The 24,514-nt window shown below is 38.0% G+C and overlaps 1 protein-coding gene across 9 annotated transcripts in view; it reads right to left on the bottom strand.

Moving 5' to 3' along the window:
* SLAMF6 (SLAM family member 6) overlaps positions 1-15,954 on the bottom strand; it is a 69,831-nt gene extending 53,877 nt beyond the window's left edge. For 2 of the 9 annotated variants that reach the window (XM_070608300.1, XM_070608298.1), the window contains exons 1-3: positions 4,237-4,308; positions 3,489-3,517; positions 3,049-3,093 (exon numbers count right to left, since the gene is read on the bottom strand). Coding sequence is in view for 4 of the 9 variants with exons in the window: in XM_008520461.2 (XP_008518683.1) it covers positions 15,784-15,898 (115 nt within the window). In the remaining 5 variants the exon portion in view is untranslated. Of the gene's footprint in view, positions 1-3,048; positions 3,094-3,488; positions 3,518-4,236; positions 4,309-7,003; positions 7,112-15,783 lie in introns of those variants that run through there. The other 7 variants (XM_070608299.1, XM_070608296.1, XM_008520463.2 and 4 more) reach the window with 5 other exon arrangements.
* Between the last annotated feature and the right edge of the window lie 8,560 nt (positions 15,955-24,514).

The raw sequence follows: 24,514 nt of genomic DNA, 5'->3' as shown, positions 1-24,514 counted from the left end.
GGCACTTCTTCCTTCTTGGGATCACATGGGTGAATATCACAAGCAAAATCTTGAGCAAAAAATAATCCAGATACAAATCGGATACAATGGTATGATCCCATTTATTTAAAGTTAAAAAACAGGCAAAACAAATCTCTGTTGTGAGTAGTCAGGATAGCGGCTACCTTTGAGAGGAGGGAAGAGCAGTGAGGAGGAGGGAGCGGACGGGGGAATTGCGGGTGCTGGTAATGTTCTATGTCTTGATCCATGTCTGGATACACAGGTTTATTCATTTTGCTATAATTCATTAAGGTGACTCAGGATTTGTACAGCTTGCTCTTTGTATGGTATATTTCAGTAAAAAAGGTTAAAATAACAACAAAAACCACATCAAAACCAACTAATTATAATGGTCCTTATGGACCGAAATGACTTGATCATTTTTCTCTCTTTGACCTAATTTCCTATAAGTCTCCCCTTTATTCACTTTGCTCAAACTATGCTGGCCTGGCTATTCCTTGAAAAGGACAGGGCTTGCAATTCCCTCGGCCTGGAATGCGCTTCTCCCAGGTGTCCACGTGGCTCACTCTTTCATCTGCATAAAGTGTTTAATGCAAACATTCCCTCTCAGAGAGGCCCTCTGGGACCATTCTTTCCTTACCACCAACTCTCACCCCTGTACACTCAGCTGCCTTTGAATTTATTTTTCTCCATAATACTTACCACCTAGTGTACTTCGTAATTTGCATACTTTTTTTTTTAATTCTCTCTCTCGTCCACTAGAATGTAAGCTCCATGAAAAGGATTTTTGTCTGTCTTGTTCCTCATTGTGAATACCATTCAACAGTGCTTGGCACATAGTAGGCATCCAGTGAATTTTGTCGAGTGAGTGAACACGTCTCCATTCCTTTTCTTGGAGGTTATCTATCCAGGATATTAAGGACTAACTCCTCTGGGCATATTCTGTGGCCCAAGGACTCCCCGGGAACTGCTCCTCCCATACCTAGCATATTCCTTTAAAGTTGCTTTGCTTTTATAGATTGCAATTATTCATTTATTTAACAAGTCATTCATTCTATTTGCTCAGTTTTATACCTATTCAGTGAGTAACACCTTAGAAACCATGGCACTCAGACTATACTTATTAGATTCCTGTTATGTACCAGTTTCTGGGCTGTAGACTGGGAATACAAATATGAATAAGACATGTCAGTCCTCTGGACTCACATGTGGCAGAGGAGCCAGACAGGTAAACCAGTAGTTATGGTGTGATGAGGTAGGCGTTGACCTAGGATAGTGCTTGCCCCTGCATTACCCTCGTAGCACTAATTGTATCCTGTGCATTCAATATCAGGGACTTCTTTCTCTTTGTTATAATTACAAGATTGTTCTCCTCTCTTTTCCATAATGTTCTGGGTAGGGATTATGCTTATTATCTCTGTATTCCTAGCACTGTGCATGATTTTGAGCTCAATAAATGTTGAATTGATAGAGGTATGTGCTCAATAGGAGCACAAATAGTGAGAATGATGGGCTGGGGAGAGTTGGGGGTTGTCAAGGAAGGCTTCACAGAGGAGATAATATTGTAGCATGGTTTTGAATAAGAACAAGAAGTTCTCCATTGATGGATTGTTCGTGATTCTTCCAAGAATGTCCTGCTCTTTCTCTGCCTTGTTGTTCCCTTTGTCTGAAATGCCCTTCCCCACCTTTTCCACCTGGTGAGCTCCTATTTACCCTTATTCTGTTTGCCTCTGCTTGTATTTGTGGGGGATTTGCATTGGTACCGGGAGAGGAGAAAGGAGTTTGTGGTGGGAGAAGAGGAGAAGGTGGTAGAAGGAAGAGAAGGAGATGGTGGAAATAGTTTCTTGCAGGTGTAAGGAAAAAAAAGGATTTGAGCCATTTTGCTTAGGGAAGAGGTCAGAAATTACTGAAAATGTTCAAAAATCTCCTCTGTGAGACTTTGGACACAAGCTGAGCTGCTTGGGGCCCAAGTGATGAGATGTGTCCCACGGGGCACAAGAGGCCCTTTTCTCTACCCTGCCTGGAATCAGCACTGATGCTTTGGGAATGTCCTGGGCCAGCATCCTTGGCATGCATATTGATGTTCTTGGGTTAGGCAGGGCATTGAGGCCTTCTGTAAGTAGTTCTGCTGGCAGCAGATGTGGCAGACTAGAACCAGAAGAGGAGATTATGAATTAGGAGGATGCCTCATGACTGTGACTGGAGGCTGCTTTGGGGGCCTATGGGAAGCATCCCTTTGGGGGGCCTTTATAAGTCCCTGGGGGACCACTTGGAGCAAGGAGGTGGTGCTGAGGTCCTGTCCATCTTCTAGTGAGGATGTTGAGTCAGCAGACATTTGGGTACGATTGTTTACATATTTCATCCATTAGATGATGTGCTTCTGGGAGCATAAATGTCTTAGTCAGCTCTTGATGCCCCCAGAACCTGGCCCAGGGAGCTCAGTGAATGCTAAGTAGATTGAGATTAGAATGTGAAGTGTCTTGATTGATTACTGGAGGAATGTTTTTTTGAAAGTTATTAGGAAACACGTAATATTTTTGAGAAATGGGAAGATATAAAGAAAGCAGTATTTTAGGAAACAGAGGAAAAGGTAGGATTGAGTTGATCCTGCAAAAAAGAAATAAAAATCAGAGAAACTTTGGGATTTCTAACTTAGGGGACTGGCTTAAGCCTGTTGGTAGGAATGAGGGATATACAGTCATGTGTTGCTTAACAATGGGATATGTTCTAAGAAATGTGTCATTAGGCAATTTCATTGTTTTGGGAACATCATAGAGTGATGTTACACAAACCCAGATGGTATAGCCTAGTACACCTCTAGGCTATATGGTACTAATCTTATGGGACCACTGTCATATATGTGATCTGTCATTGACCGCAATGTGGTTATGCAGCACATGACTGCAGTAGGCTGTATCAGCTCAGTATGAAACATGTTCAGAAGCAGGGTAAGGGCTGATTTCTCCAGAGATTTCATAAAGAAGAGAAGAGAGACATAGGGCAGAATCTTGAGAAAGACAAGTGAAAATGAAAGTACAACATACCAACCTTACAGGATGCAACAGAAGCAATGCTCAGAGGGAAATTTATAGCCTACATTAAAAAAGAAAAATCTCAAGTCAATAAGCTAAATTTATACCGTAGAAAAAGAAGAGCAAAATAATCCCAAGCCCCAGAAGAAAGGAGATACTAAAGATTAGAGCAGAAATAACCAAAATAGAGAGTAAAAAACCAATAGAGAAAATCAACAAAACCAAACCTTCATTCTTTGAAAAGATCAACAAAATTGACACACATTTAGCTAAATAATTAAGAAAATAAGAGAGGACTCAAACCACTAAAATTGGAAGTGAAAGAGTGGATGTTACTGCAGAACTCATAGAAATAAACTGTGATTATAAAAGAATGCTATGAATAACTGTCTGGCAACAAAGTAAGTAACCTAGATGAAATAGACAAATTTCTAGTAACAAATTATCAAGACTTACTTAAGAAGAAATGGAAAAGCGGAGAGGACCTATAAGAAGTAAAGACATTGAATCAGTAATCAAAAACTTCCTGGCAGGGGCCAGCCTGGTGACATAGTGGTTAGGTTTGTGCAGTTTGCTTCAGTGGCCTGGGGTTTGTGGGTTCAGGTCCTGGATGTGGGCCTACACTGCTTGTCAAGCCATGATGTGACAGCATCCCACATGCAAAATAGAGGAAAAGAGGCACAGATGTTACCTCAGGGCCAATCTTCCTTACCAAAAAAAAAAAAAAAATCAACAATGAAACCAACAACAACAAAAAACCTCCTGGCAAAGAATTCTACCCATTATTAAAGAATAATTAACGCTAATTCTTCTCAAACATTTTACAAAAATAGAAGAGAAGAAAACATTTTAATTCATCTTTTGAGGCCAGAATTACCTTGAAACCAAATCCAAAGACATCACACAAAAAAGAAAATTACAAACCAATATCCCTGATGAATATTGATGCAAAAATCCTCAACAAAATACTAACAAACTGAATCCAGCAGTACATTAAAAGGATTATACACCATGACCAAGAGGTATGTATCCCAGGAATGCAAGAGGGGCTCAACATACGAAAATCAATCAATGCAATACACCAAATTAATAGAATGAAGGAAAAAAGACATATGATCATCTCAAGTGATACAGAAAAAGCATTTAACAAAATCCACTTCCCTTTCACACTTAAGAATCTAGTGATAGAAGGGAACTTCCTCACCTTCATAAAATGCAGTTTGAAAACCCCATAGTTAACATTCTATTCACGGATGAAAGACTGAAAGCCTTCCACCTAAGAAAAAGACAACAATGTTTGACTTCACCACTTCTATTCAACATTTTACTGGAAGTTCTAGCTAGAACAATTAGGCTAGAAAAAGAAATAAAATGGAAGAAATAAAAGAAATAAAGAAAATTAAAAAAAGAAAAGAAAGGAAAAGAAATAAAAAGGAAGAAGTGAAACTACTCCCATTCATAGATGACATGATCTTACAGACAGAAAATCCTAAAGAATCCACACACACACAAAATCATCAGAGCTAATAAATAAATCAGCAATGTTACAGGATACAGAATCAATATACAAAAATCAATTGTATTCCTACACACTAGAAATGAACAATTTGAAAAGGAAATTAAAAAAACAATTCCATTTACAATAACATCCAAAAGAATAAAATATCTAGGATCATTTAACCAAGGAAATTAAAGATTTATACACTGAAAACTATAAAACATTTCTAAAAGAAATTAAAGAATACCTAAGTAAGTGGAAAGACATCCTATGTTCATGGATTGGAAGGCTTAATATTAGGATGGCAATACTACCTAAAGGAATCTACAGATTTAATGAAATCTCTATCAAAATTCCAATGAACTTTCTGACTTTTTTTTCAGAAATGAAAAAGTCAATCCTCAAATTCATATGGAATTGTAAGGAGCCCCCAATAGCCAAAACAATACTAAAAAAGAAAAAGTTGGAGGACTCACACTTCCCAATTTCAAAACTTACATAGCTATAGTAATCAAAACACTGTGGTGCTGGCATAAGAATAGATACCTAGATGTCTATATAGAATTGAATAGAGAATCCATAAATAAATCCGCATGTTTATGGACAATTAATTTTTGACAAGCATGCCATGATCATTCAATGGGGAAAGAATAGTTGCTTCAACAAATGGTGCTGGGACAACTAGATATCTACATAGGAAAGAGTGAAGTTGGACCCCTACCTCACACCTATACAAAAAACATTAACTCAAAATGTTACAATGACCTAAATATGAGAGCAAAAATTATAAAACTCTTAGAAGAAAACATAAGAGTAAATCTTCATGACCTTGGGTTTAGCAATGGATGCTTAGATATGACACCAAAAGCATGAAGAGCCCACAAAAAAATAGATAAATTGGACTTCACCAAACTTAAAACCTTTTGTGCATCAAAGGACATTATCAAGAAAATGGAAAGACAACATACAGAATGGGAGAAAACATCTGTACATCAAATATTTGATAAGAGTCTAGTATTCAGAATATTTAAAGAACTCTTATAGCTCAACAACAAAAAGATAAATAATCCAATTAAAAGTGGGCAAAGGACTTGAACAGACATTTCTCCAAAGAAGACTTAGAAATGGCTAATACGCACAGGAAAAGATGCACAACATCATTAGTATTAGGGAAATGCAAATTCAAACCACAATGAGATACCTTTACATCTACTAGGATAGTGATAAGAACAATAATGATAAAAAATAATAATCATGAAGTAAGTCTTGGTAAGGATATGGAGAATTTAGAACACTTACACATTGCTGGTGAGAACATAAACTGGAACAGCCTTTGTGGAAAACTGTTTAGTGATTCATCAAAAAATTAAGCATAAAATTATATGATTCAGTAATTCCATTCCTAGGTATATACTCAGAAGAATTGAAAACAGGTATTGTAACAAATACTTGTACACAGATCTTCATAGCAGCACGATTTACAAGAGCCAAAAGGTAGAAACAACACAAATGTTCATCAATAGATGAATGGATAAATGAAATGTAGTACATACATAGAATGGAATATTATTGAGCCATAAAAAGGAATGAAATACTGTTAACTGATACAACATGAATGAACCTCAAAAACATTGAGCTGAGTGAAAGAAATCAGACACAGAAAGTCACATATTGTATGATTTCATTTATATGAAATATCCAGAATAGGTAAACCCATAGAGACAGAAAGCAGATTGGTGTTTGCTTGGGGCTGGGAGGGAGGGAGAAATGGTAAGTGATTGCTTAATGGGTGCAGAATTTTATTTTGGGGTGATGAAAATCTTGGTTAATAGAAGTGGTGGTTGCACAGCATCGTAAATGTACTAAATGTCACTGAATTGTACACTTTAAAATTATTTTATGTTTTGTGAATTTCACCTTAATAAAAAAGAAGAAAGTGTGGATGGAGTGTGGATGGAGACTGAGTGAGTGTGGATGGAGACATAACTGAGGCTAGACCTAGAGTGAGAGACTGAAAACTGAGAGGCATGGAAGTCTGAGGGTCACAGTGGGGACAGACAGCAGATTCTGAGAGGTAGAAAGACACAGTTGTCCTTGAGGATAATGACAAAATGTAGAACAACTCTCTGCTTGTGGTGAGCAATAAGAAGCATCGAAGGTGTGGGTGGTTGATAAGAAGTAGATAATGCTGCTCAGGGGAAGAGGAGTCACTGGAGTACAATCTCTTAGCAGAAGAGCCTACAAGGTTTTGACTCAAAGCCTCTGAGTCATTTGGCTAGCCCACATGTACTGGCTCTGCCTATGTTTCCAACCACTGCTCTTTCCTGGACTCTGATACCTGTATCTGCTTCTTGAAAACACACTCAAAGAATTAGTTCCTATTTTTCCTCCTTCCAACCTCATTATGACTGGTCCCATGAAGTCTAGAGCCTTGCTACTCAAAGTGTGATCCATGGAGCAGCATTTGGGTTACCTGGGGGCTTGTTATAAATGCAGAATCTTAGTCTCCATTCCCAGAATCATCATTATGATAGGACTCCCTAGTAATTCATATGTACATTAACGTTGGACAAGTTCCCATCTAGAAAGAATAAAATGGAGAAACAAATGAGATTCACTTTCTCTGGGGCATGATGATGCCTGATTTCAGTTGTACCTATTGGGATTATTTCTCTACATGATTTATCTTTTCAGCTAAATTTTCTAAAAGGAGCAAGTTATGGTGTCTGACCCACTTGAAAGAACGTAGGTTGGCATGAGTAATCTTCCTTCATGCTTGTTTTCAAGATTCATTTCATTTGTGCCACAGTAGTTTTCTTTCCCATCCTCAATCACTCCAGACTCTTCCCTGGACCAGGGGTTTTGCACATGTGATTCCCTCTGCCTAGAAGGCTTCTTCATTAGACTTCTCTCCTGTGTGACTTCTCACACCCTTTAAATATCATATGAGATGCTACTTTTCCAGAGAATTATTTCCATGTCACCCCACGCACAGAAGATTATCTTGTTTTCTTCTCCCATGGTACCCTGCTTATTTTCATCCTATCATCACATTTTGTAATTATATATACATTCATGTGAATATGTACCTATGTGTAAACTAAGTAGCATAGTGAAGTGGTTATGACCACAGACTCTGGAGATAGGATCCCCGATTCCCAACCCTGGCAGTCACTGCTCTCCTTGGGGCCTCAGAATACCTGCAAACACATGCAAGCATGTTTCTTTTTCTGTGCTACCCACAGTCTCCTCATCCCCTCAAATGTGTGACATTAAGCAAGTTACATAAGTGTCTGTGGCTTACTTCCTCTTCCTTGAAGTGGGGATAAGAGTATTGTATATTTCACACGGTCAGGGTAATTTAACATTCAGAATATTTAATTCTAGAGATGGGTTCAATTTTGCAAGGAGGTAAAAGTGAGGCAAAGACATGGGTCTCTGCTCCCAGGCTAGATAGTGGCTCTTGAATGTAGAAATGAATTTGCTACTTCTCATACATATTTCCCAAGGTTAGACCCTTCTTCCACTCTTCTCCTTAGCTTCACTTATTTCTTGCTGTGACTTCCAAGCCTCCAGCCTCGTCCCTACCTCCAGTCCTAAATTTCCAGCTGCTTCCAGGAAATCTCCTCATGGATATCGTCACCCAGAAAAGTCCCTAAAATATTTTGCATGTCTAATACTTTGTTTTGAAGTTACGGTGCTTATAGGAACCAAGGCAGAACACTGCTAGGTGGCCAGACCACAGAACTGGTCCATTCCAGAGAAGTCCAAGATGGCGGGTGATGTGGTGCCTTGCGCAAAGGGAAATGTGTGCAAAAGGTGCTGTGCGCAAAAAGGGGAGATCTGCGCATGCTGAAAAGCCTCCCCCCATGAATGATGACTGGAAGGCCCCTCCCCTTTCACATCCCTTAAGAACTCTGCTCACCTTCCCTTTGGGGAGAAGGTGTTTTAGCTCATGAGCTCTGCGTCCTCCTTTCATTGATCAATGAGTAAAGTTTCTGCTCTGCTATTACGAACCCAGTCTCATTCTATTGGCGAGAGTGGCTTTGAGCAAAAGGACTCACATGTGGGTCCCTGGTCCCTTTGGGCTTGGTAACAAATATGACAACCCTGCTGGGACTGGAATGGTCGCTGGCTCCTCTCCTTGATTTCAGCCTCTCAGCTCCCAATGAGTGAAGCAACAGACTGTGGTAATTCATCCCTCAATGAATCACCTATGTTGCCAGAGGCTTTTGAATGGGATGGGGACTAGGCCTGTCCTGCTGCGTGTGTGGCCACAGGACTCTTCCAACTGACTCTTACCAAACAGCACTTGAGGCCATACTTGGATTTTTGTCTTCTGCCAATTTGTTTGTGTCAAGGGGGATCTCCTGTGAGCCAACATAAAGTCTACCTTTGTTTTAGCATCAGAACAGGGTGTGTGCATGCATGCAGGACTGAGGAAGCAGAGGGGAATCTCCCCAGGAAAGAACTGAGGGAGCCTCCCTGGGAATGATTTCATCTGTCCCTTAATGGAGCCCCTCCCTGGAGGACCAGTACCAGTCCATGAGGGACAAACTGGGCCAGGGATCAAGAATGCCTCATCACCCAGGTCACAGTTGGGGGTGCCCAACCCTTGTGGCCAAGACACCTCAGCAGGAGGTTTCGAGGAGGAAATAGAATGAGGTAAGAACAGCTGTTCAGAGTTTTTATTTTGTTTTTGTCTTTGTACTAAGCTTCCAATATGACCAGCTGGGAATGATGGGCTTTATATAAAAGTCATTGCATTTCTTATGGTTGATTGTATTTTAAATTATGTTGTAGGGATAAATGTTGTGTCTCACTGGGAAACGTTTCCTTTGCCTGATATTGTGAGGGCATATAAATCCACCTTTCAGGCAATGTTAATTAAGCATGGTAAAGGAGCTCTCGCTTTAAAATAGTCAAACTGACTCGAAAAACAGCTATTAAAAGCATCCTTACTTCAAAAGGAAAACAATCTTTGGATTAATATAACCTGGGATAATTTAAAATTATAGTGGCCACTTTGGGGCACCTTTGAGCCTCCAAAACTTGTACATTGGCTATTAGAAGGAATGTTCCAATTAGGTAAGATCATTTAAGAAGTGCACTTATTAAATCATGGCTTTTACAGACACCTCCATAATCTACCTTCAAGGGAGGACCCAATATGAGCCCCTCTCAGGATTAACAAGACTCTGAGAGATTTTCTGGGAAACTGCTACCCTTAAACAGTCAAGGGGAAACTAAAAATAAAAAAATTAATAGAGTTTAATGCTGTCAGAAATAGTTACCGCTTGTCCCAGCTGAAACTTGACAAGATATTTTAAAGGATTTAGTAACTTATGATCAGAAATTTGGCCAAATTAGAAGCTGATATTTAATCCTGATAGTCCTTTGATAAGTAACTCACCCGCCCTATTAATCTCAAAAATGTGTGACCTTTCTGGGAGCTATTATCTAGACTATCCCAAATTCCTAAGATTGAAAGAAAAGGGGGTGGGAGGGAAGAAAACAGAGAAAGAAGCTTTTGGAGATGTAGATTGCTATGAAATCACCCTTGCCCAAAGATCTAAGGAAAAATTTTTAAACAGGCTATAAAATTTTTGTTGCATCTGTCTGTTGTTTATGTGTATGTCTATATATACATAACATATATATATATAATATAATATAATGTAAATATGAGATATTTTTCTACTTATGAATGGTATGGCCAAAATTAAGAGCTCTGTTTAATTGGCTTAAAGTAAATGCTTACATAAATTATTTCTAAATGTGATAGAAAGTAACCAAAATGTCTTTCGCATTAATGTGATATGAAATAATCTTTGGGAAATAAAATTTATGTAAGTTTTTCAGTTTGATTAAAATAGGCATGTCCTCAAAATTATCAGCATTGGATATGATGCAGATGTGCAGGCTTTATTAGTCAGATAAGCTCATGTTATCTCTGTTATAAAACTGGTTAGCAAAAATAATAACTTAAAATTGTAGCTAATTTTGTCTAATGTTTCATGAAATTTTATAGGCAATCTAAATAATTACTGGGAACAAGTAAACTAAATAGATGTGAAAAAGATAAAGATTTTTGGGCACACTTATTAGCAATAATTATACATTATAGCATATATGTTTAAAATAACTTCCAAAATCTCTTCGGTAACTTGAAACTTTGAAGTTTTGCTAGGTGAAATTAAATGATAAAAAATTCATTGAATATCTAGGACATTTTCAAATAAGATAAAATATTGAAACATTATTACCAAATGTGTCTAAGTTTATCTACTTTTGGCTTCTTTTTTTTTTTTTTTTGGTGAGGAAGTTGGACCCTGAGCTAACATCTGTTGCCCAATCTTCCTCTTTCTGCTTGAGGAAGATTGTCACTGAGCTAACATCTGTGCCGATCTTCATCTATTTAATATGTGGAACAGCATGGCTTGATGAGCAATGTGTAGGTCCATGCCTGGATCTGAACCCACAAACTCTGGGCTGCTGAAGCAGAGCTTGTGAACTTAACTACTACCCCACCAGGCCAGCCCCTACTTTTGGCTTCTTATTAGACAAACTAAAATGTATTTGGGTCTCTTAGTAAACATTTCTGATATTTTATTAAAAATTGTACTATGAAGTAACATGTTTCTAGAAATTATGAAAAGTGTTTATAAACTTGCCAACCCACAGAATGCCAACATAAGAGATAGTTTATAATTGCTTGTCAGTTTTCACCAAAAATTAAGGTCTATGAGAGTTAAAAATTCTAATATGTGATTAAAGTTACTGAAATTTACTAAGGAAAACATTGTTGTACTTAAGGAAAGTAAGATATATATTTTCAGTAAAGAACGTATAAAAAATGGAAATGTTTTTGTTTGTTTTGTTAAGAAAGATAAATTTGTCCTGATGTACTAGGAGGGAAGAAAGAAGGCATGGGACAAATTCTGAATGTAAAAAGAAAGTTGTAGAGGTTTGTTGAAGAGGAACCCTGAGAAAAGGGTTTTATGCACGGTTAAATTGGCTAAGATTGAAGTAAATCTAATTTAGTAAATGAGTTTTAATATCAAAAGTAAATTGGTGCAAAACTAGAATTTGGGTTTTTTCCCTCTCTTAATAGGATAATTTTCTTGAACTTTTAGTCTGCTCTTGATAAAGAGATTATGAAAGGTTTTTTTTTTCTTTGAGTAGTCTACCAGAAGGGTAGTAATTCTATGTTTCATCAAAATAAATTTCCCATATTATTTTTATCATGTCTTTAATCATAGGTGCTGAGGTTTTTCTTACAACTATTTAATTTTCTGCATTTGCCTGAAAATCTTTAATTGTTATCATGGTTAAATGGATCACTAAGCATTGTTTCATAGGAACCTATGATATTATGTTGGTAAATGTTATTGATATAAGTGTTTAAAAATTATATAACATTCTGATCTGTCTTGGTTGTCAGTCATAATTCTAGTTATTATCTTGAACTGTGATATGTCACAGAAATAGCCAAGTTTTTTTGTCATTTGCCATTTTTAAGTCTTTCATCATTTATAGACAGTTGTTTTACTCTGATGCTTTTGCAAATATGTTTCATCTTCAGAGAGATTCATGGGAAGGACTCTGGCACTTACCCCAGAATACAGGTTTCTCATAAACTTTCAGATCATAAGACTGCATTGGGTAAGAAATTACAGAACTCTAATGGGGAAATTGATGACTTCATGAAACTGCTAAGAAAAGTTCAAGTTGATCACACAGGACTAAATGAACTGATGAGGATGATTATAATTTTTATAACTTTTGTTTGAAATATTTCTGATTTTTTTTATGTGTTGCTTTTTCAGGTTTAAGGAAACCTTTTTCTCTTAAGCTAACTATGATTTATAGCAATTTGGTAAATTATACCTTTGTAGGTGGAATTGAAACATTTATATTTTTCTCCCTTCCTGATCCTTCCAGAATTTAGAAACTCTTAGTGATTGAATATTGTTATTTTCATGGCAATATAATTATTTGCCTAAGTTCAGTAAGAATCTGTCCTTCTTATAACAGGACACAATTGGAAACATTGTTTATATTACCAAAGCTTTGACTGGAATGACATATTTGAGAGAAAGACTCAGATATGACTAGGCAGCTAAGGAACAAAGATTGGACTTTATGAAATAAAGCCACTTGGAAATATTGGCCAGGTACCTTGTTTACAGGGTTCCCATAAACTTACCAGGGGAGTAAAGAAGGTCACTTCCCTGGCAGGTGAAAGGAACCTCAGGATATTTTTGGGAACCTCAATAGAAGAGAGGAATCTACCCAAATCTATAGATATTACAGGTGGAGTCTAATGACAAGTCTTTGGCTTTGCTTTCCTGCAAGAGGCCTTTAAAGTTCAATCTGAGATTCCTTAAAAATGTTTCAGCAAAGCAGATTTAAAGGAGCCTACATGATCAATTGCTATTCTTACGTAAATAATTGGTCCAAGTTTACTGCAACTAGACCTATTTTACAAACCAATTAGTCTTAAGTTGGCTATTTTTGGTAAAAAATGAGGGTGATCTTAGAGAAAAAGGTTATGTTTCAGTAGAAACTATAATACACAATTGTGGATATTAGATTCTAGTTCTATTAATTATCTTTGAGGTTTTTGTTTTCTCCCTGTAAACTGGACTGGATCTTAAATTCTTCTAGTTTCCTCAAATATCTGGCTACAAATCTCCAAACTTACTAACCAGAGATGTAATATAGTGGAGGTATCAGGGGCCCCAGAGAACAAGAGGTTTACCAACACTTTACGCTAAAAATTAGGTAGAAAACAGTTAACCCACTCCTCTCTATACATGCCAGAATGCCCTTCCTTTGCTAGGAAGGTAGCTGCTACATAAATTAGCAGTCTCTATTTGTTTGAAAGGGGACCAATTGGAGGTAAATGTCCCCTTAGCCTTGGTCACCAGCTGATTCTGCTCCTGACAAAAGCAACTGAGTCAAAAGATTTAAAGGGAAACAATGGAATTAACAGAGGTAAATCCCTGATTTTGGGCCCAAGGAAGAGTGGGACATGCTCTCTGAGTGGACACCAAGACTGCCAAACTAAAACTTGGGCACAAGTTCCCAAATATTAAACAATATCCTGTCAGACAAGATGCCCTAAATGGCATGGCCCTGTCATAAAGAACTTGATTGGTCAAGGCCTCATCAGGCCATGCCAGTTGTCATGTGACACTCTAATTCTCCTGGTCAAAAAGCTAACTGGGGAATACCAGAGGCACATAGAACAACAAGAGTATGCCCTTCAGGTAGGGGAAACAGTGGAGGCACTCACAGCATATGGCAACCAGGTCCTGCCAAGCCCCATGGACCTGGCCCTCCATCCCTTCTAGCTTGGTGATTGGGTGTACCTAAAAAAATGAAACCTGGGAGCCCATAGGACCAGCTCACTCCTAAGTGGAACAGACTTTATCTGGTGATTCTAACCACTCACTCTGCCCTAAAATTACAGGGAGTCACCCCTGGGGTACACTATACCTAAGTCAAGAGATTGTCTGAGCTCAAAGACTTGGAAACTCCAAGGCATCCTGACTTCTCCTGTGAGCCTCTCTCAGACCCAAAGCTTTTATTCTGGAGACACAAAGATAAGTCTGGTGGGCTGACATCCCACCCCCATGGAGGTATTGGGACTCCTCCTTCTGTCATGTCTCATAACTATACTTATCCTCACCCTGACTTGTGCTCCCCCTGGAGTGCCTATATCAATAGTGCCACTAGGCTACAAAAAGAGGTTACTTGGTTAAATGAAAAAGGCCAACCAGACCCAAAAAGACAGATCTAGAATGGGGTTAAACAGGCTCTTCCTGGCCTGACTTGATTTCTGCCACTTTTTTTGGCATCTGGTGGCTGTTCTGCTTCTTCTACTCTTTGAGCCGTTCATCCTAAACTGTTTGGGTTCCTTTCTTAGGAAAAGACTAGAATCTATTAAAATCTGTATAGTATTAACCCAGGGATATGAGAGGTTGGGAGTCCAACTTGGTGACAACCAACTTATCTAAAAGTTGCTAGGGATAAGTTCTGCTCCTCTATGGGACGTTATAATGATGCTCCTAGACAGTTGGAAGCAGTTACGGAAGACGGAACTTCATCCATTGCCCCTCAACGATGAGGAGCAGGACAAAGTCAAAGGAGGGATTTTGTCACTCAGAGAAGTCCCTAAAACATTTTACATGTCTAATGCTTTGTTTTTAAGTTGTGCTTGCTTATAGGCACCAAGGCAGAGCATTGCTAGGTGGCCAAACCACCTGGTGGTCCAAACCAGAGAGGCTCAAGATGGCAAATGGGGCACCGTGTGCAAAGGGAAAAGAGTGTAAAAGGTGCCATTTGTCCCTGAATCTTCTACTTTGGCCCCAACGGACCACTTGTGGTTCTCCAAACATGACATGAACCTTCATATTTTCCATGTAATGGAGGGCAGGAAACAAGAAGCAGGGAGGATCAGCTAATTCCTTTCTCTCTATCATATAAAGTACTGCTGGACTAGCTAGCCCATGATTTGCGTGAGAGGAAGGGAGAGCTGGAGAACTCTTTTTTTTTTTTTTTTTGCCTGAGGAATATTAGCCCTGAGCTAAGATCTGTACCAGTCCTCCTCTACTTTGTATGTGGGATGCCACCACAGCATGGCTGATAAGTGGAGTCTGTCTACATCCAGGATCTGAACCCATGAACCCAGGGCTGCCAAAGCAGAGAACTGTAACCACTCGCCCATGGGTGGGTCCTCTTTTTTTTTTTTTTTTTGCAGTCAGCGAAATCTAAGAGGACTATTTCTAGTGTTTTAGTTGGACCCGGAAATTTCGGCTAAACTGAACCAAACATTTTCAATATTTTAGATGAGAATAATGAGGCTCTAGAAGAATAAATAACCTATCTGAGTTTACACAGCAAGATAGTAACTACTTTGGTAAGAGGACTTATTTTCCTAATCTTAGTACTCTTTATACCACAACATGCTCGTCATAAACCTGAAAAAATCTTATCTTAGAAAACCTCATTTCACATGCCCCAGCAGTAATTCCTTTAATACAGACACAGTTGAAGTTGCTAACTCTGAAGCATCTCAGGCATTTAGCATTCTAAGTTGAGAGCAGGTGGCAGTTTATCAGGCGCCACTGTGAGCTCCACCCGTCCCTTGGCAGAGTCAGACAGACACCTCTGTAGAGGTAATTGAGCAAGCTGCGCAAACCAGAGAGTCACTTGGTGACTACAGTGGTCCACTTCGGCATTTACCTGGGCCAAGGCAGAAGACAAGCGTGAGAAACTGGAACAGCTGGATCATGCTCTCTGGAGTAGGGACCGGTGCTGGAGATCTCAAAGCAGGCAACATTCTTGCCGTTTTTGCCATAAATTGAAACTGCTTCTTACTGAGACTTCCCCTTCCTCTCAGAGGCGTGGTAAGATCTTCCTCCTCCCTACTAACAGGCCTTATTTAATTTTATTCTTATTCTATGTACTTTTTTCTGAGCAAAGTGCAAAATCTTGTGTGCAATATGAATTGGAATTTTCACTTTTTATTTATACACTCTTTTCATTTTTTGGGTATTTTTTCACTGTGGTAAAACAACCACAATTACATATTGTGGTTTTGTAACCTAATATTTGCTGTTTTAACTGTGCAATTCAGTGGCATTAATTACATTCACAGTGTTTTGTACTCACCAACATTGTCCATTTCCAAAACATTTTCATTACCTGGGATATTGTGATATATAGGAAATATATATTTGGTCATTCAAATGACCAAAATGTATTTCTCATGTGTATTTTGTCTTTGTCCATGTTTCCTGGCTCACAGCTCCCAAAACCCTTAGAATTTCCTGAGTGATTAGAGCAGTGTGAACATCTTTTGTTATATTGTTTGGTCTCCTGTCCTCAATACATGAAATCTCTTCAAAGCCATAAAAGTGAAATGGGTGTCTTGTTATTCGTAACAAGGCCCTTTCCACCAACACTGGGTTTATGTTAATGAGATGACTTTTGGACCACATCTAAGGATGGGGGCTGGTTTCCAGGGGAACATTCCCACCTCCTGACCTTTGAGAAAGGGAGAGGGGGCTAGAAGTTGAATCAGTAACCAATGGCCAATGATTTAATCAATCATATCTTTTAAATTTTACTTTACTTTATTTTTTTAATTGAGGTCACGTTAGTTTATAACATTATATAAATTTCATATGTACATCATTATATTTCAACATCTGTATAGACTGCATCATGTTCACCAACAGAAGTCTAGTTGCCATCTGTCATCATACACATGTGCCCCTTAACCCTTTTTGCCCTCCCCCTGCCCCCTTCCCCTCTGGCAACCACAATCTGTTGTTCATATCTATGTCTTTGTTTATTTATCTTCCACATATGAGTGAATTCATATAGTAATTTTCTTTCTTCATTTGACTTATTTTGCTTATCATAATACCCTCAAGGTCCATCTATGTTGTCACAAATGGCATGATTTCCTCTTTTTTATGGATGAGTAGTATTCCATTGTACACGTATACCACATCTTCTTTATCCATTCATCTGTTGATGGGAACTTAGGTTGCTTCCAAGTCTTGGCTATTGTGAATAATGTTGCAGTGAACAGAGGGGTGCATATATCTTTTGAATGACTGTTTTTGTGTTCTTTGGTTAAATACCCAGAAGTGGAATGGCTGGATCATATGATATTTCTATTTTTAATTTCTTGCAAACTTCCCATCCTGTTTTTCATAGTGGCTGCACCAATTTACATTCCCACCAGCAGCTTATGAGGGTTCTTTTTCTTCACATCCTCTCTAGCACTTGTTATTTTGTGTCTTTTTAATAACAGCCATTCAATCATGGCTTTCTAATGAAGCCTCCATGAAAACCCAGAAGAACAGAGTTCAGCAAGCTTCTGGTTTTGTGAACAAGTGGAGATTTGGGGAGAGTGGTGCCCTCAGAAAAGACATGGAAGCTCCATGCCCTTTCCCCATACCTTGCCCTATGCATCTTTTCCACCTGAATGTTTCTGAGCTATATCATTTCATAATAAAATGGTAATCTAGTGAGTAAGATGTTTTCCTGAGTTTTGTGAACCAGTCTAACAAATTAATTGAACCCAAGGAGGGGTCATTGGAACCTCTGATCTATAGCCAGTTGGTCAGAAGCCCAGGTGACAATCTGCACTTGTGATTGGCATCTGAAATGGTGGTAGTGGGGAGTGGGGACAGCCTTGTGACTCTGAACGTTAACCTGTGGAACCTGATGATGTCTCCCAGTAGTGTCAGAACCAAGTTGAATTGTAGGACACCCAGGTAGTGTCAGAGAATTCCTTGTTGGTGTGGACCAACATTGGAATTGAGTACAGAATCTTTTATTACCCCAAACAGAATCTTTGTAATCATTGAGCAATGATTCCCTATTTCCCCTTTCCCTCCGCCCCTGGTAACCTAATCTACTTTCTGTTTCTATGAATTTTCCTATTCTAGATACCTCATCTAAGTGGAATCATACAACATTTTCCATTTTATGCCTGGCTTATTTCACATAGCATAATGTCTTCAAGGTTTGTCCATGTTGTGTCATGTATCAGAATTTAATTCTATTATTTATGGCTGAATAATATTTCATCGTTTGTATATACTACGTTTTCTGTATTCATTCATCTGTTTATGGACACTTCAGTTGTTTCCACCTTTTGCATATCGTGAATAATGCTTCAATGAACATTGGAGCATGTATCTGTTTGAGTCCCTGCTTTCAACTCCTTTGGGTATATACCTAGGAGTGGAATTTCTGGGTCATATGGTAATTCTATGTTTAGCTTTTTGAGGATCCAGCAAACTGTGTTGTATAGTGGCTCCACTATTTTACATTAGCACCAGCAATGTGTAAGGATTCCAATTTCTCCATATCCTTGTTAACATTTGCTGTTTTCTGTTTTTTGAATAATAGCCATCCCAGTGGATGTTAAGTAGTATCTCATTGCAGTTTTGACTTGCATGTCTTTAACGATAGTGATGTTGAGCATCTTTTCATGTGCTTATTGGTCATTTGTATATCTTATTTAGAGAAATATCTATTTGAGTCTTTTGTCTCTTTTAAAATTTGTTTGTTTGGGTTTTGTTATTGCTGTTATTAAGTAGTAGGAGCTCTTTATCTATTCTAGATATTAATCCCTTATAAGACAAATGATTTGCAAATATTTTCTTCCATTCAGTGGTTGTATCACTTGATAGTGTCTTTTGATGCACAAAAGTTTTTAAATTTTAATAAATGCCAATTTATCTATTTTTTCCTTTTGTTGCCTGTGCTTTTAATGTCATATCCAAGAAATCGTTGCCAACTTCAATGTTATGAAGATGTTCTCTTATGTTTTCTTCTAAGAGTTTTATAGTCTTAGCTCTTATATTTAGGTCTGTGATCCATTTCAGTTAATTTTTGTATATGGTAAGGTAATGGCCCAACTCCATTCTTCTGCATGTGGATATCCAGTTTTCCCAACACTATTTGAAAAGACTGTCCTTCCCTATTGAACGCTCTTGGCATCTTTGTCAAAAATCATTTGACCATGTACTTAAGGGTTTATATCTGAGCTATTTTATTACACTGATCTTTATGTCTGTTTTATTCCTGTGCCACACTGTTTTGATTAGTGTAGCTTTGTAGTAAGTTTTGAAATCAGGAAGTGTGAGTCCTCCAACTTTGTTCTTTTTCAAGATTGTTTTGACCATTCAGAGTCCCTTGAGATTCCTATGAGTTTTAGGATGAGTTTTTCTATTTATGCAGAAAACCGTGTTGGGATTTTCATAAGGATTGCAGTGAATTTGTAGATCACTTTGGGTAGTATTGTCATCTTCACAATACTAAGTTTTTCCATTCATGGACATGGTCTGTTTTCCATTTACTTTTGTCTTCTTTAATTTCTTTCTGTAATGTTTTGTAATTTTCAGTGTTCAAGACTTTTGCCTTTTTGGTTAAGTTTATTCCTAAGTATTTTGTTCTTTATAATGCTATTGTAAATGGAATTGTTTTCATAATTTCCTGATTGTGTTTTTCATTGTTAGTGTATGGAAACAATTGTGTTTTACTTGTTAATTTTGTACCCTGCACCTTTAATTCATTCGTTAGCCCTAATAGTTTTTTTCTTCGTGGAATCTTTAGGGTTTTCTATATATAAGATCTTGTCGTCTGGGAACAGAGATAATTTTACTTCTTCCTTTCTAATTTGCGTACCTTTTATTTCTTTTTCTTGCCTAATTGTTCTGGCTAGAACTTCTAATACTATGTTGAATGGAAGTGGTGAAAGTGGGCATCCTTGTCCTGTTCCTGATCTTAAGGGAAAAGCTTTTAGTCTTTCACTATTGAGTATTATGTTAGCTGTGGGTTTGTCATATGTGGCCTTTTAAGGGCTGAAGTACAGGTGTGTGACTTAGGATCTAATCAATCATTTCAACTGAAGCCAGGAATAGACATAGGGTTATCCAGGAAAGATCTGTGGATGACCCTCTTGTCTGACGACTTGGGTCTCTCTGAATTGCATGGGAGATTGACAAGGTTTTTGAGAATTTTATACCAGCAGAAATGCTGTCAGCTTGGACTGAAGGAGACAGAGACAAGACTAGATGAAGGAAGGCCATCAGACTTCAGGGATTTTACAGGACAGGCCAATAGAGCTATCCAGTTGCAAATATGCATTATCCTTCAAGAAAAAGGAGAAATGATCCCAAAGGTGGTTCAGAGGTTGGCAGGGCTGATACTGCTACCATGGGCCCTGGGGCACAGGCTCAGGGGTCAGAGCTGATTTATTCTCAGTTCCAGGGAGGTAAGACCACTGCACAGGCTTAGAGGATAGGCACGGTGTGCCCAGAAGGCAGGGCCACCCAGGTAGATGCAGAGGATAGAGCATGAAGCCAAAGAGGATTATTCTCAAGTCTTAAAATCTAGTAGAATTCTGTCCTGCTAGGGTTTGGACTTGTATGAGACCTGTGAAAACTCTCTTCTTTTCTATTTCTCCTTTTGGAATGTGAATGTCTATCTTTTGTTTGTTCCACCATTGTTTTTGTGAAGCATATAACTTGTCTGGTTTTACAGGTTCACAGCTGGAGAGGATTTTTCCCTTAGGATGAATCATATCTTGAGTTTCTCTCATATGTGATTTAGATGATATTTAGATGAGATTTTGGACTTATAATTGATGTTGGAATAGTTAAGACTTTTGGGGCCATTGCAATGGAGGTGAATTATTTCGCTTTTTAGAAGAAAATGGATTTTGGGGGTGCAGAGTGCAGAATGTCATGGGCTAAAATGTGTCCCCCCAAAATTTATGTTTTGAAGTCCTAATCCCCAGTACCTCAGAATGTGACTGTATTTGGAGATAAGGCCTTTAAAGAGATAATTAGGTTATAATAAGATTATTTAGGTGGGCTCTAATCCAGTATGGTTTGTGTTGGACATAGGGAGAAGATGGCCATTTACAAGCTAAAGAGAGGGACCTCAGAATGAAACCAACCTTGCTGGCAGCTTGATCTCAGACTTCTAGCCTCCAGAACTGTGAGAAAATAAATTTCTGTTGTTTAAGCTACTCAGTCTATGGTACTTTGTTACAGCAGTCGTAGCAAACTAATGCATGGCTTTTGTTGCGTTGAGGTAATTTCCTTGTATTCCTAATTTTTTGGCTGTTTTTAATTTTGGAAATAGTCTTGAATTTTGTCAAATACTTTTTCTGCATCAATTGAGATGATCATGTGTGTTTTTCCCTCTATTCCGTCATGCATTCTATTACATTACTTGGTGTTTGTATGTTGAACCATCCTTGCATTCTAGGAATAAATCAATGTATAACCATTTTAATATGCTGCTGAGTTTGATTTGTTGGCATTTTGTTGAGAATTTTGTGTCAATATTTGTAAAGGATATTGTTATGTAGTTTTATCAATGGGTGGTACTGGTGAAAGGCTGAAAGGTGGGAGGAGGGAGAAATGAATCTTTTTTATTCATCTTGGTTTCTGATAATGTCTCCAGCAATGGCAGTGATAGTGGAAAATGAGTGCAGCTCCAGGGTTTGTAGTCTAACAATGCAGTTCCAGCGGTCATTCCAGAAGTCTTGGCAGTGTGTTATTTGTGGGCTCTGACTCCAATGGTGGCAGCTGCAATGGTGGGTGACCTTAGTTTCCCAGGTTCTTGTAGTTTTGATGAGAATATGGACTCCTGGCATTCTTCAGTGGGGCAGCACTGGTTCCAAAGGCAAATTCCCCTAGGAGTGGTAACAACTTCCTAGAATTACTAATTGCTTAGTAACCTCATCTTCTCTGTTCTACTCCTCATACCCTTCCATCACTTTTGTATTCAGTTTCCTGTATTCAATTTGCTGGGTTTGTAAAATCTAGTATGGTTTCGTATTTTCTGATTGGACATTGACTGGAACACTTTCTATTTTCAGCTTGCTAATTTTTTATTTTTTGTAATCAGTTGTGGGTGTTGAGTTTTATCAAATATATTTTTTGGAATATGTCAAGATGATTATGTTTTTCTCCTCCTTAATATGTTTAAGCAATAGATTGCAATAAAAGATTTCTTAAAGATAAATCATCCTTGAATTTTGGGGATAAACCCTACTTGGTTGCATTTTTTTCTTTTATTGCATTGCTTAGTTCAATTTGCTAAAATTTAAATTAAGATTTTTACCATTTCTATTTATAAGTGAGATTGGTATATATCAGGAGTTGACAAAGATTTTCTGTAAAGGTCAAGATAGTGAATATTTTAGACTTTGTGGGCCATACAGTCTCCATTGCAACTACTCAGCTTTGCTCTTGTAGCATGAAAGCAGCCATAGCCAGTACATAAACAAATGAGTGTTGGGCGTGTTCCAGTAAAATTTTATTTCTGAACACTGAAATTTGAATTTCAAATAATTTTCACCTGTCACCAAATATTATTCTTCTTTTGGGTTTTTTTCCCCAACCTTTTAAGATTGTAAAAACCATTCTTAGCCCACGGGCCATATCAAAACACTTGGTGGGCTGGACTTATCCATAGGCTGTAGTTTGCTGACTCCTGGTCTACATTCACTTTTTGGGAAATCATCCTCATCTAGTTTGGAATCAGTGTTATATTAATAGCGCTCAATGAATTTTGAAGTTTCCCACCATTTTCCATGCTTTGGGACAGTTAAAATCACATGGGAATTATCCTTTCATTGAAGGTGGTAGAACTAGTTCATAAAGCCATGTAGGTGTGGTACATTTTTGCGAATTAGATCACTGAATTTTTTTGTTGTTGTTATAAGGCACTTTGTTAAAATAAAAGTGCTTACATTCCTTTAATGTATTAATCTATTTCCTGAACAACATATGGAATATTTAGTAAATACTCTGTACCTATTCTGTCCCTTATAATAGTAAGAAAACAGTATTATTTTAATAAATTTTACTCCTCTCAACTTCCTTTTACATTTCTGCTCACCATGGTATCACCTATAGCATAGTTAATTATTCTTCAAAAAAAAAAAAAAAGGAATTTCTAGTCAGTGTTTTCTAGTAGCAATTGTGAAATGCTACAGAAACCATAAAACAAATTTAAATAAGAATTCCAGATAAATTAACACCAGTTTTGAGAAACTATTATTATTATCATCACCACCCAGCTTATTTGTGCTGGATTATGTACCAAATGGCCGGATCTTCTAAAGAACATCTAGATAACATTTCTTTCATGTTTCAAGAGCAGAAAATAACTGTACAAGGTTAAGTACAAAAGTACACAAGACAACATACACGAAAAATCCACATATGAATTTCATCCCACCTGCAGCTTTTATATATTTGAAAAGTAGAATTCCTGAACTAAGAAATATTGTCCTTCTATAGTCCTGTCAAGTTTAATGGAAGTGGGCTTAACCTGATTACAACACTAACCCCCAGTATCACTGATGAGAAATTTACAAAAAGTCATATTTTTCAATAAATTAAAGTCAGTGCAACACCTGTGCAAGCTAGAATGCTAGCTGTTTGGTGAACAAGGACTGACATCAGAACCAGAAGTCTATAAAGTCCCAAACATTAAGTGTGATCTTTTTCAAACTGCATCCATTCCTCATGTAGATGATGTGAAACCCAATCCCGTGTCTCTTTGTGTGTGTGTTTGTCATCTTGCTATTTCATCCTGAGCATCTAGATACTTCTTCCTGTTGCTTCAAAGTCTTGTAACTTTCTTCATCAACCGAAGTACATCCAGCTTCATCTTCACTCTTAATACCCATTAATTTCCTAAATTTGATGTTTTGGTCCTTGTTTCCAAAATTCAATTTTTCCCATATTTCACCAGACTGAGATTTGTCCCCTTCTTTCTTGCCTTGCCAAAGCATTTTCTTTTCTTTCTCTTGTTCAGCAAATTTCATTGGACTCACAGCTGCTGGGTTATAATAGCTGGGTACGGCTATTCGGGTCTCTGCCGAATCTTTAGCCTGCAGGGCTGCCATTTGAGCTGCCATAGCTGTCTGAGGAGTTACTTGCGTTCCTGATGCCAACAGGGCAGAAACATTGAGGACGGAACATCTAGTAGCTGCAGCTGCTGAGGCTATTTCTTGTTGTTTTTGTTTCTCAACCATTCCCTTTTCTCGCTGTTCTTGTAATTTCTTTGCCCTTTCCAATCTGCTAGCTAAAGCTTCTTGTGCATCTATTGCTGTATTTCTGCCTCTGAAGGGAGGTGGACTAGGAGTTCGGCTTAAACTTCTACTAAATCTTCTTGTTTTTTTCTCTTTAAAAGAGTAAAGGACTACTCTTTTTCCTACTCCTGCTTCTACTCCTAGGCCTGTGTCTTGATTTTGAGTGGGACCAAGATCAGATCCGACATTTTATTTCCCTGCTTCTGGATTGTGATTTCTTTTTCTCTCTGCTTCTGGATCTTGATTTCTGCCACTTCCTGCTTCTACTACAATCATGCTTTTCACAAGACCTAGATCTTGAGGGACTTATGCCTCTTGATGACTTTCTTT

This window comes from Equus przewalskii, unplaced genomic scaffold (assembly GCF_037783145.1).
Source record: "Equus przewalskii isolate Varuska unplaced genomic scaffold, EquPr2 ChrUn-6, whole genome shotgun sequence".
Classification (NCBI taxonomy): Eukaryota; Metazoa; Chordata; class Mammalia; order Perissodactyla; family Equidae; genus Equus; species Equus przewalskii.
This window is presented reverse-complemented; position numbering and strand designations above follow the sequence as displayed.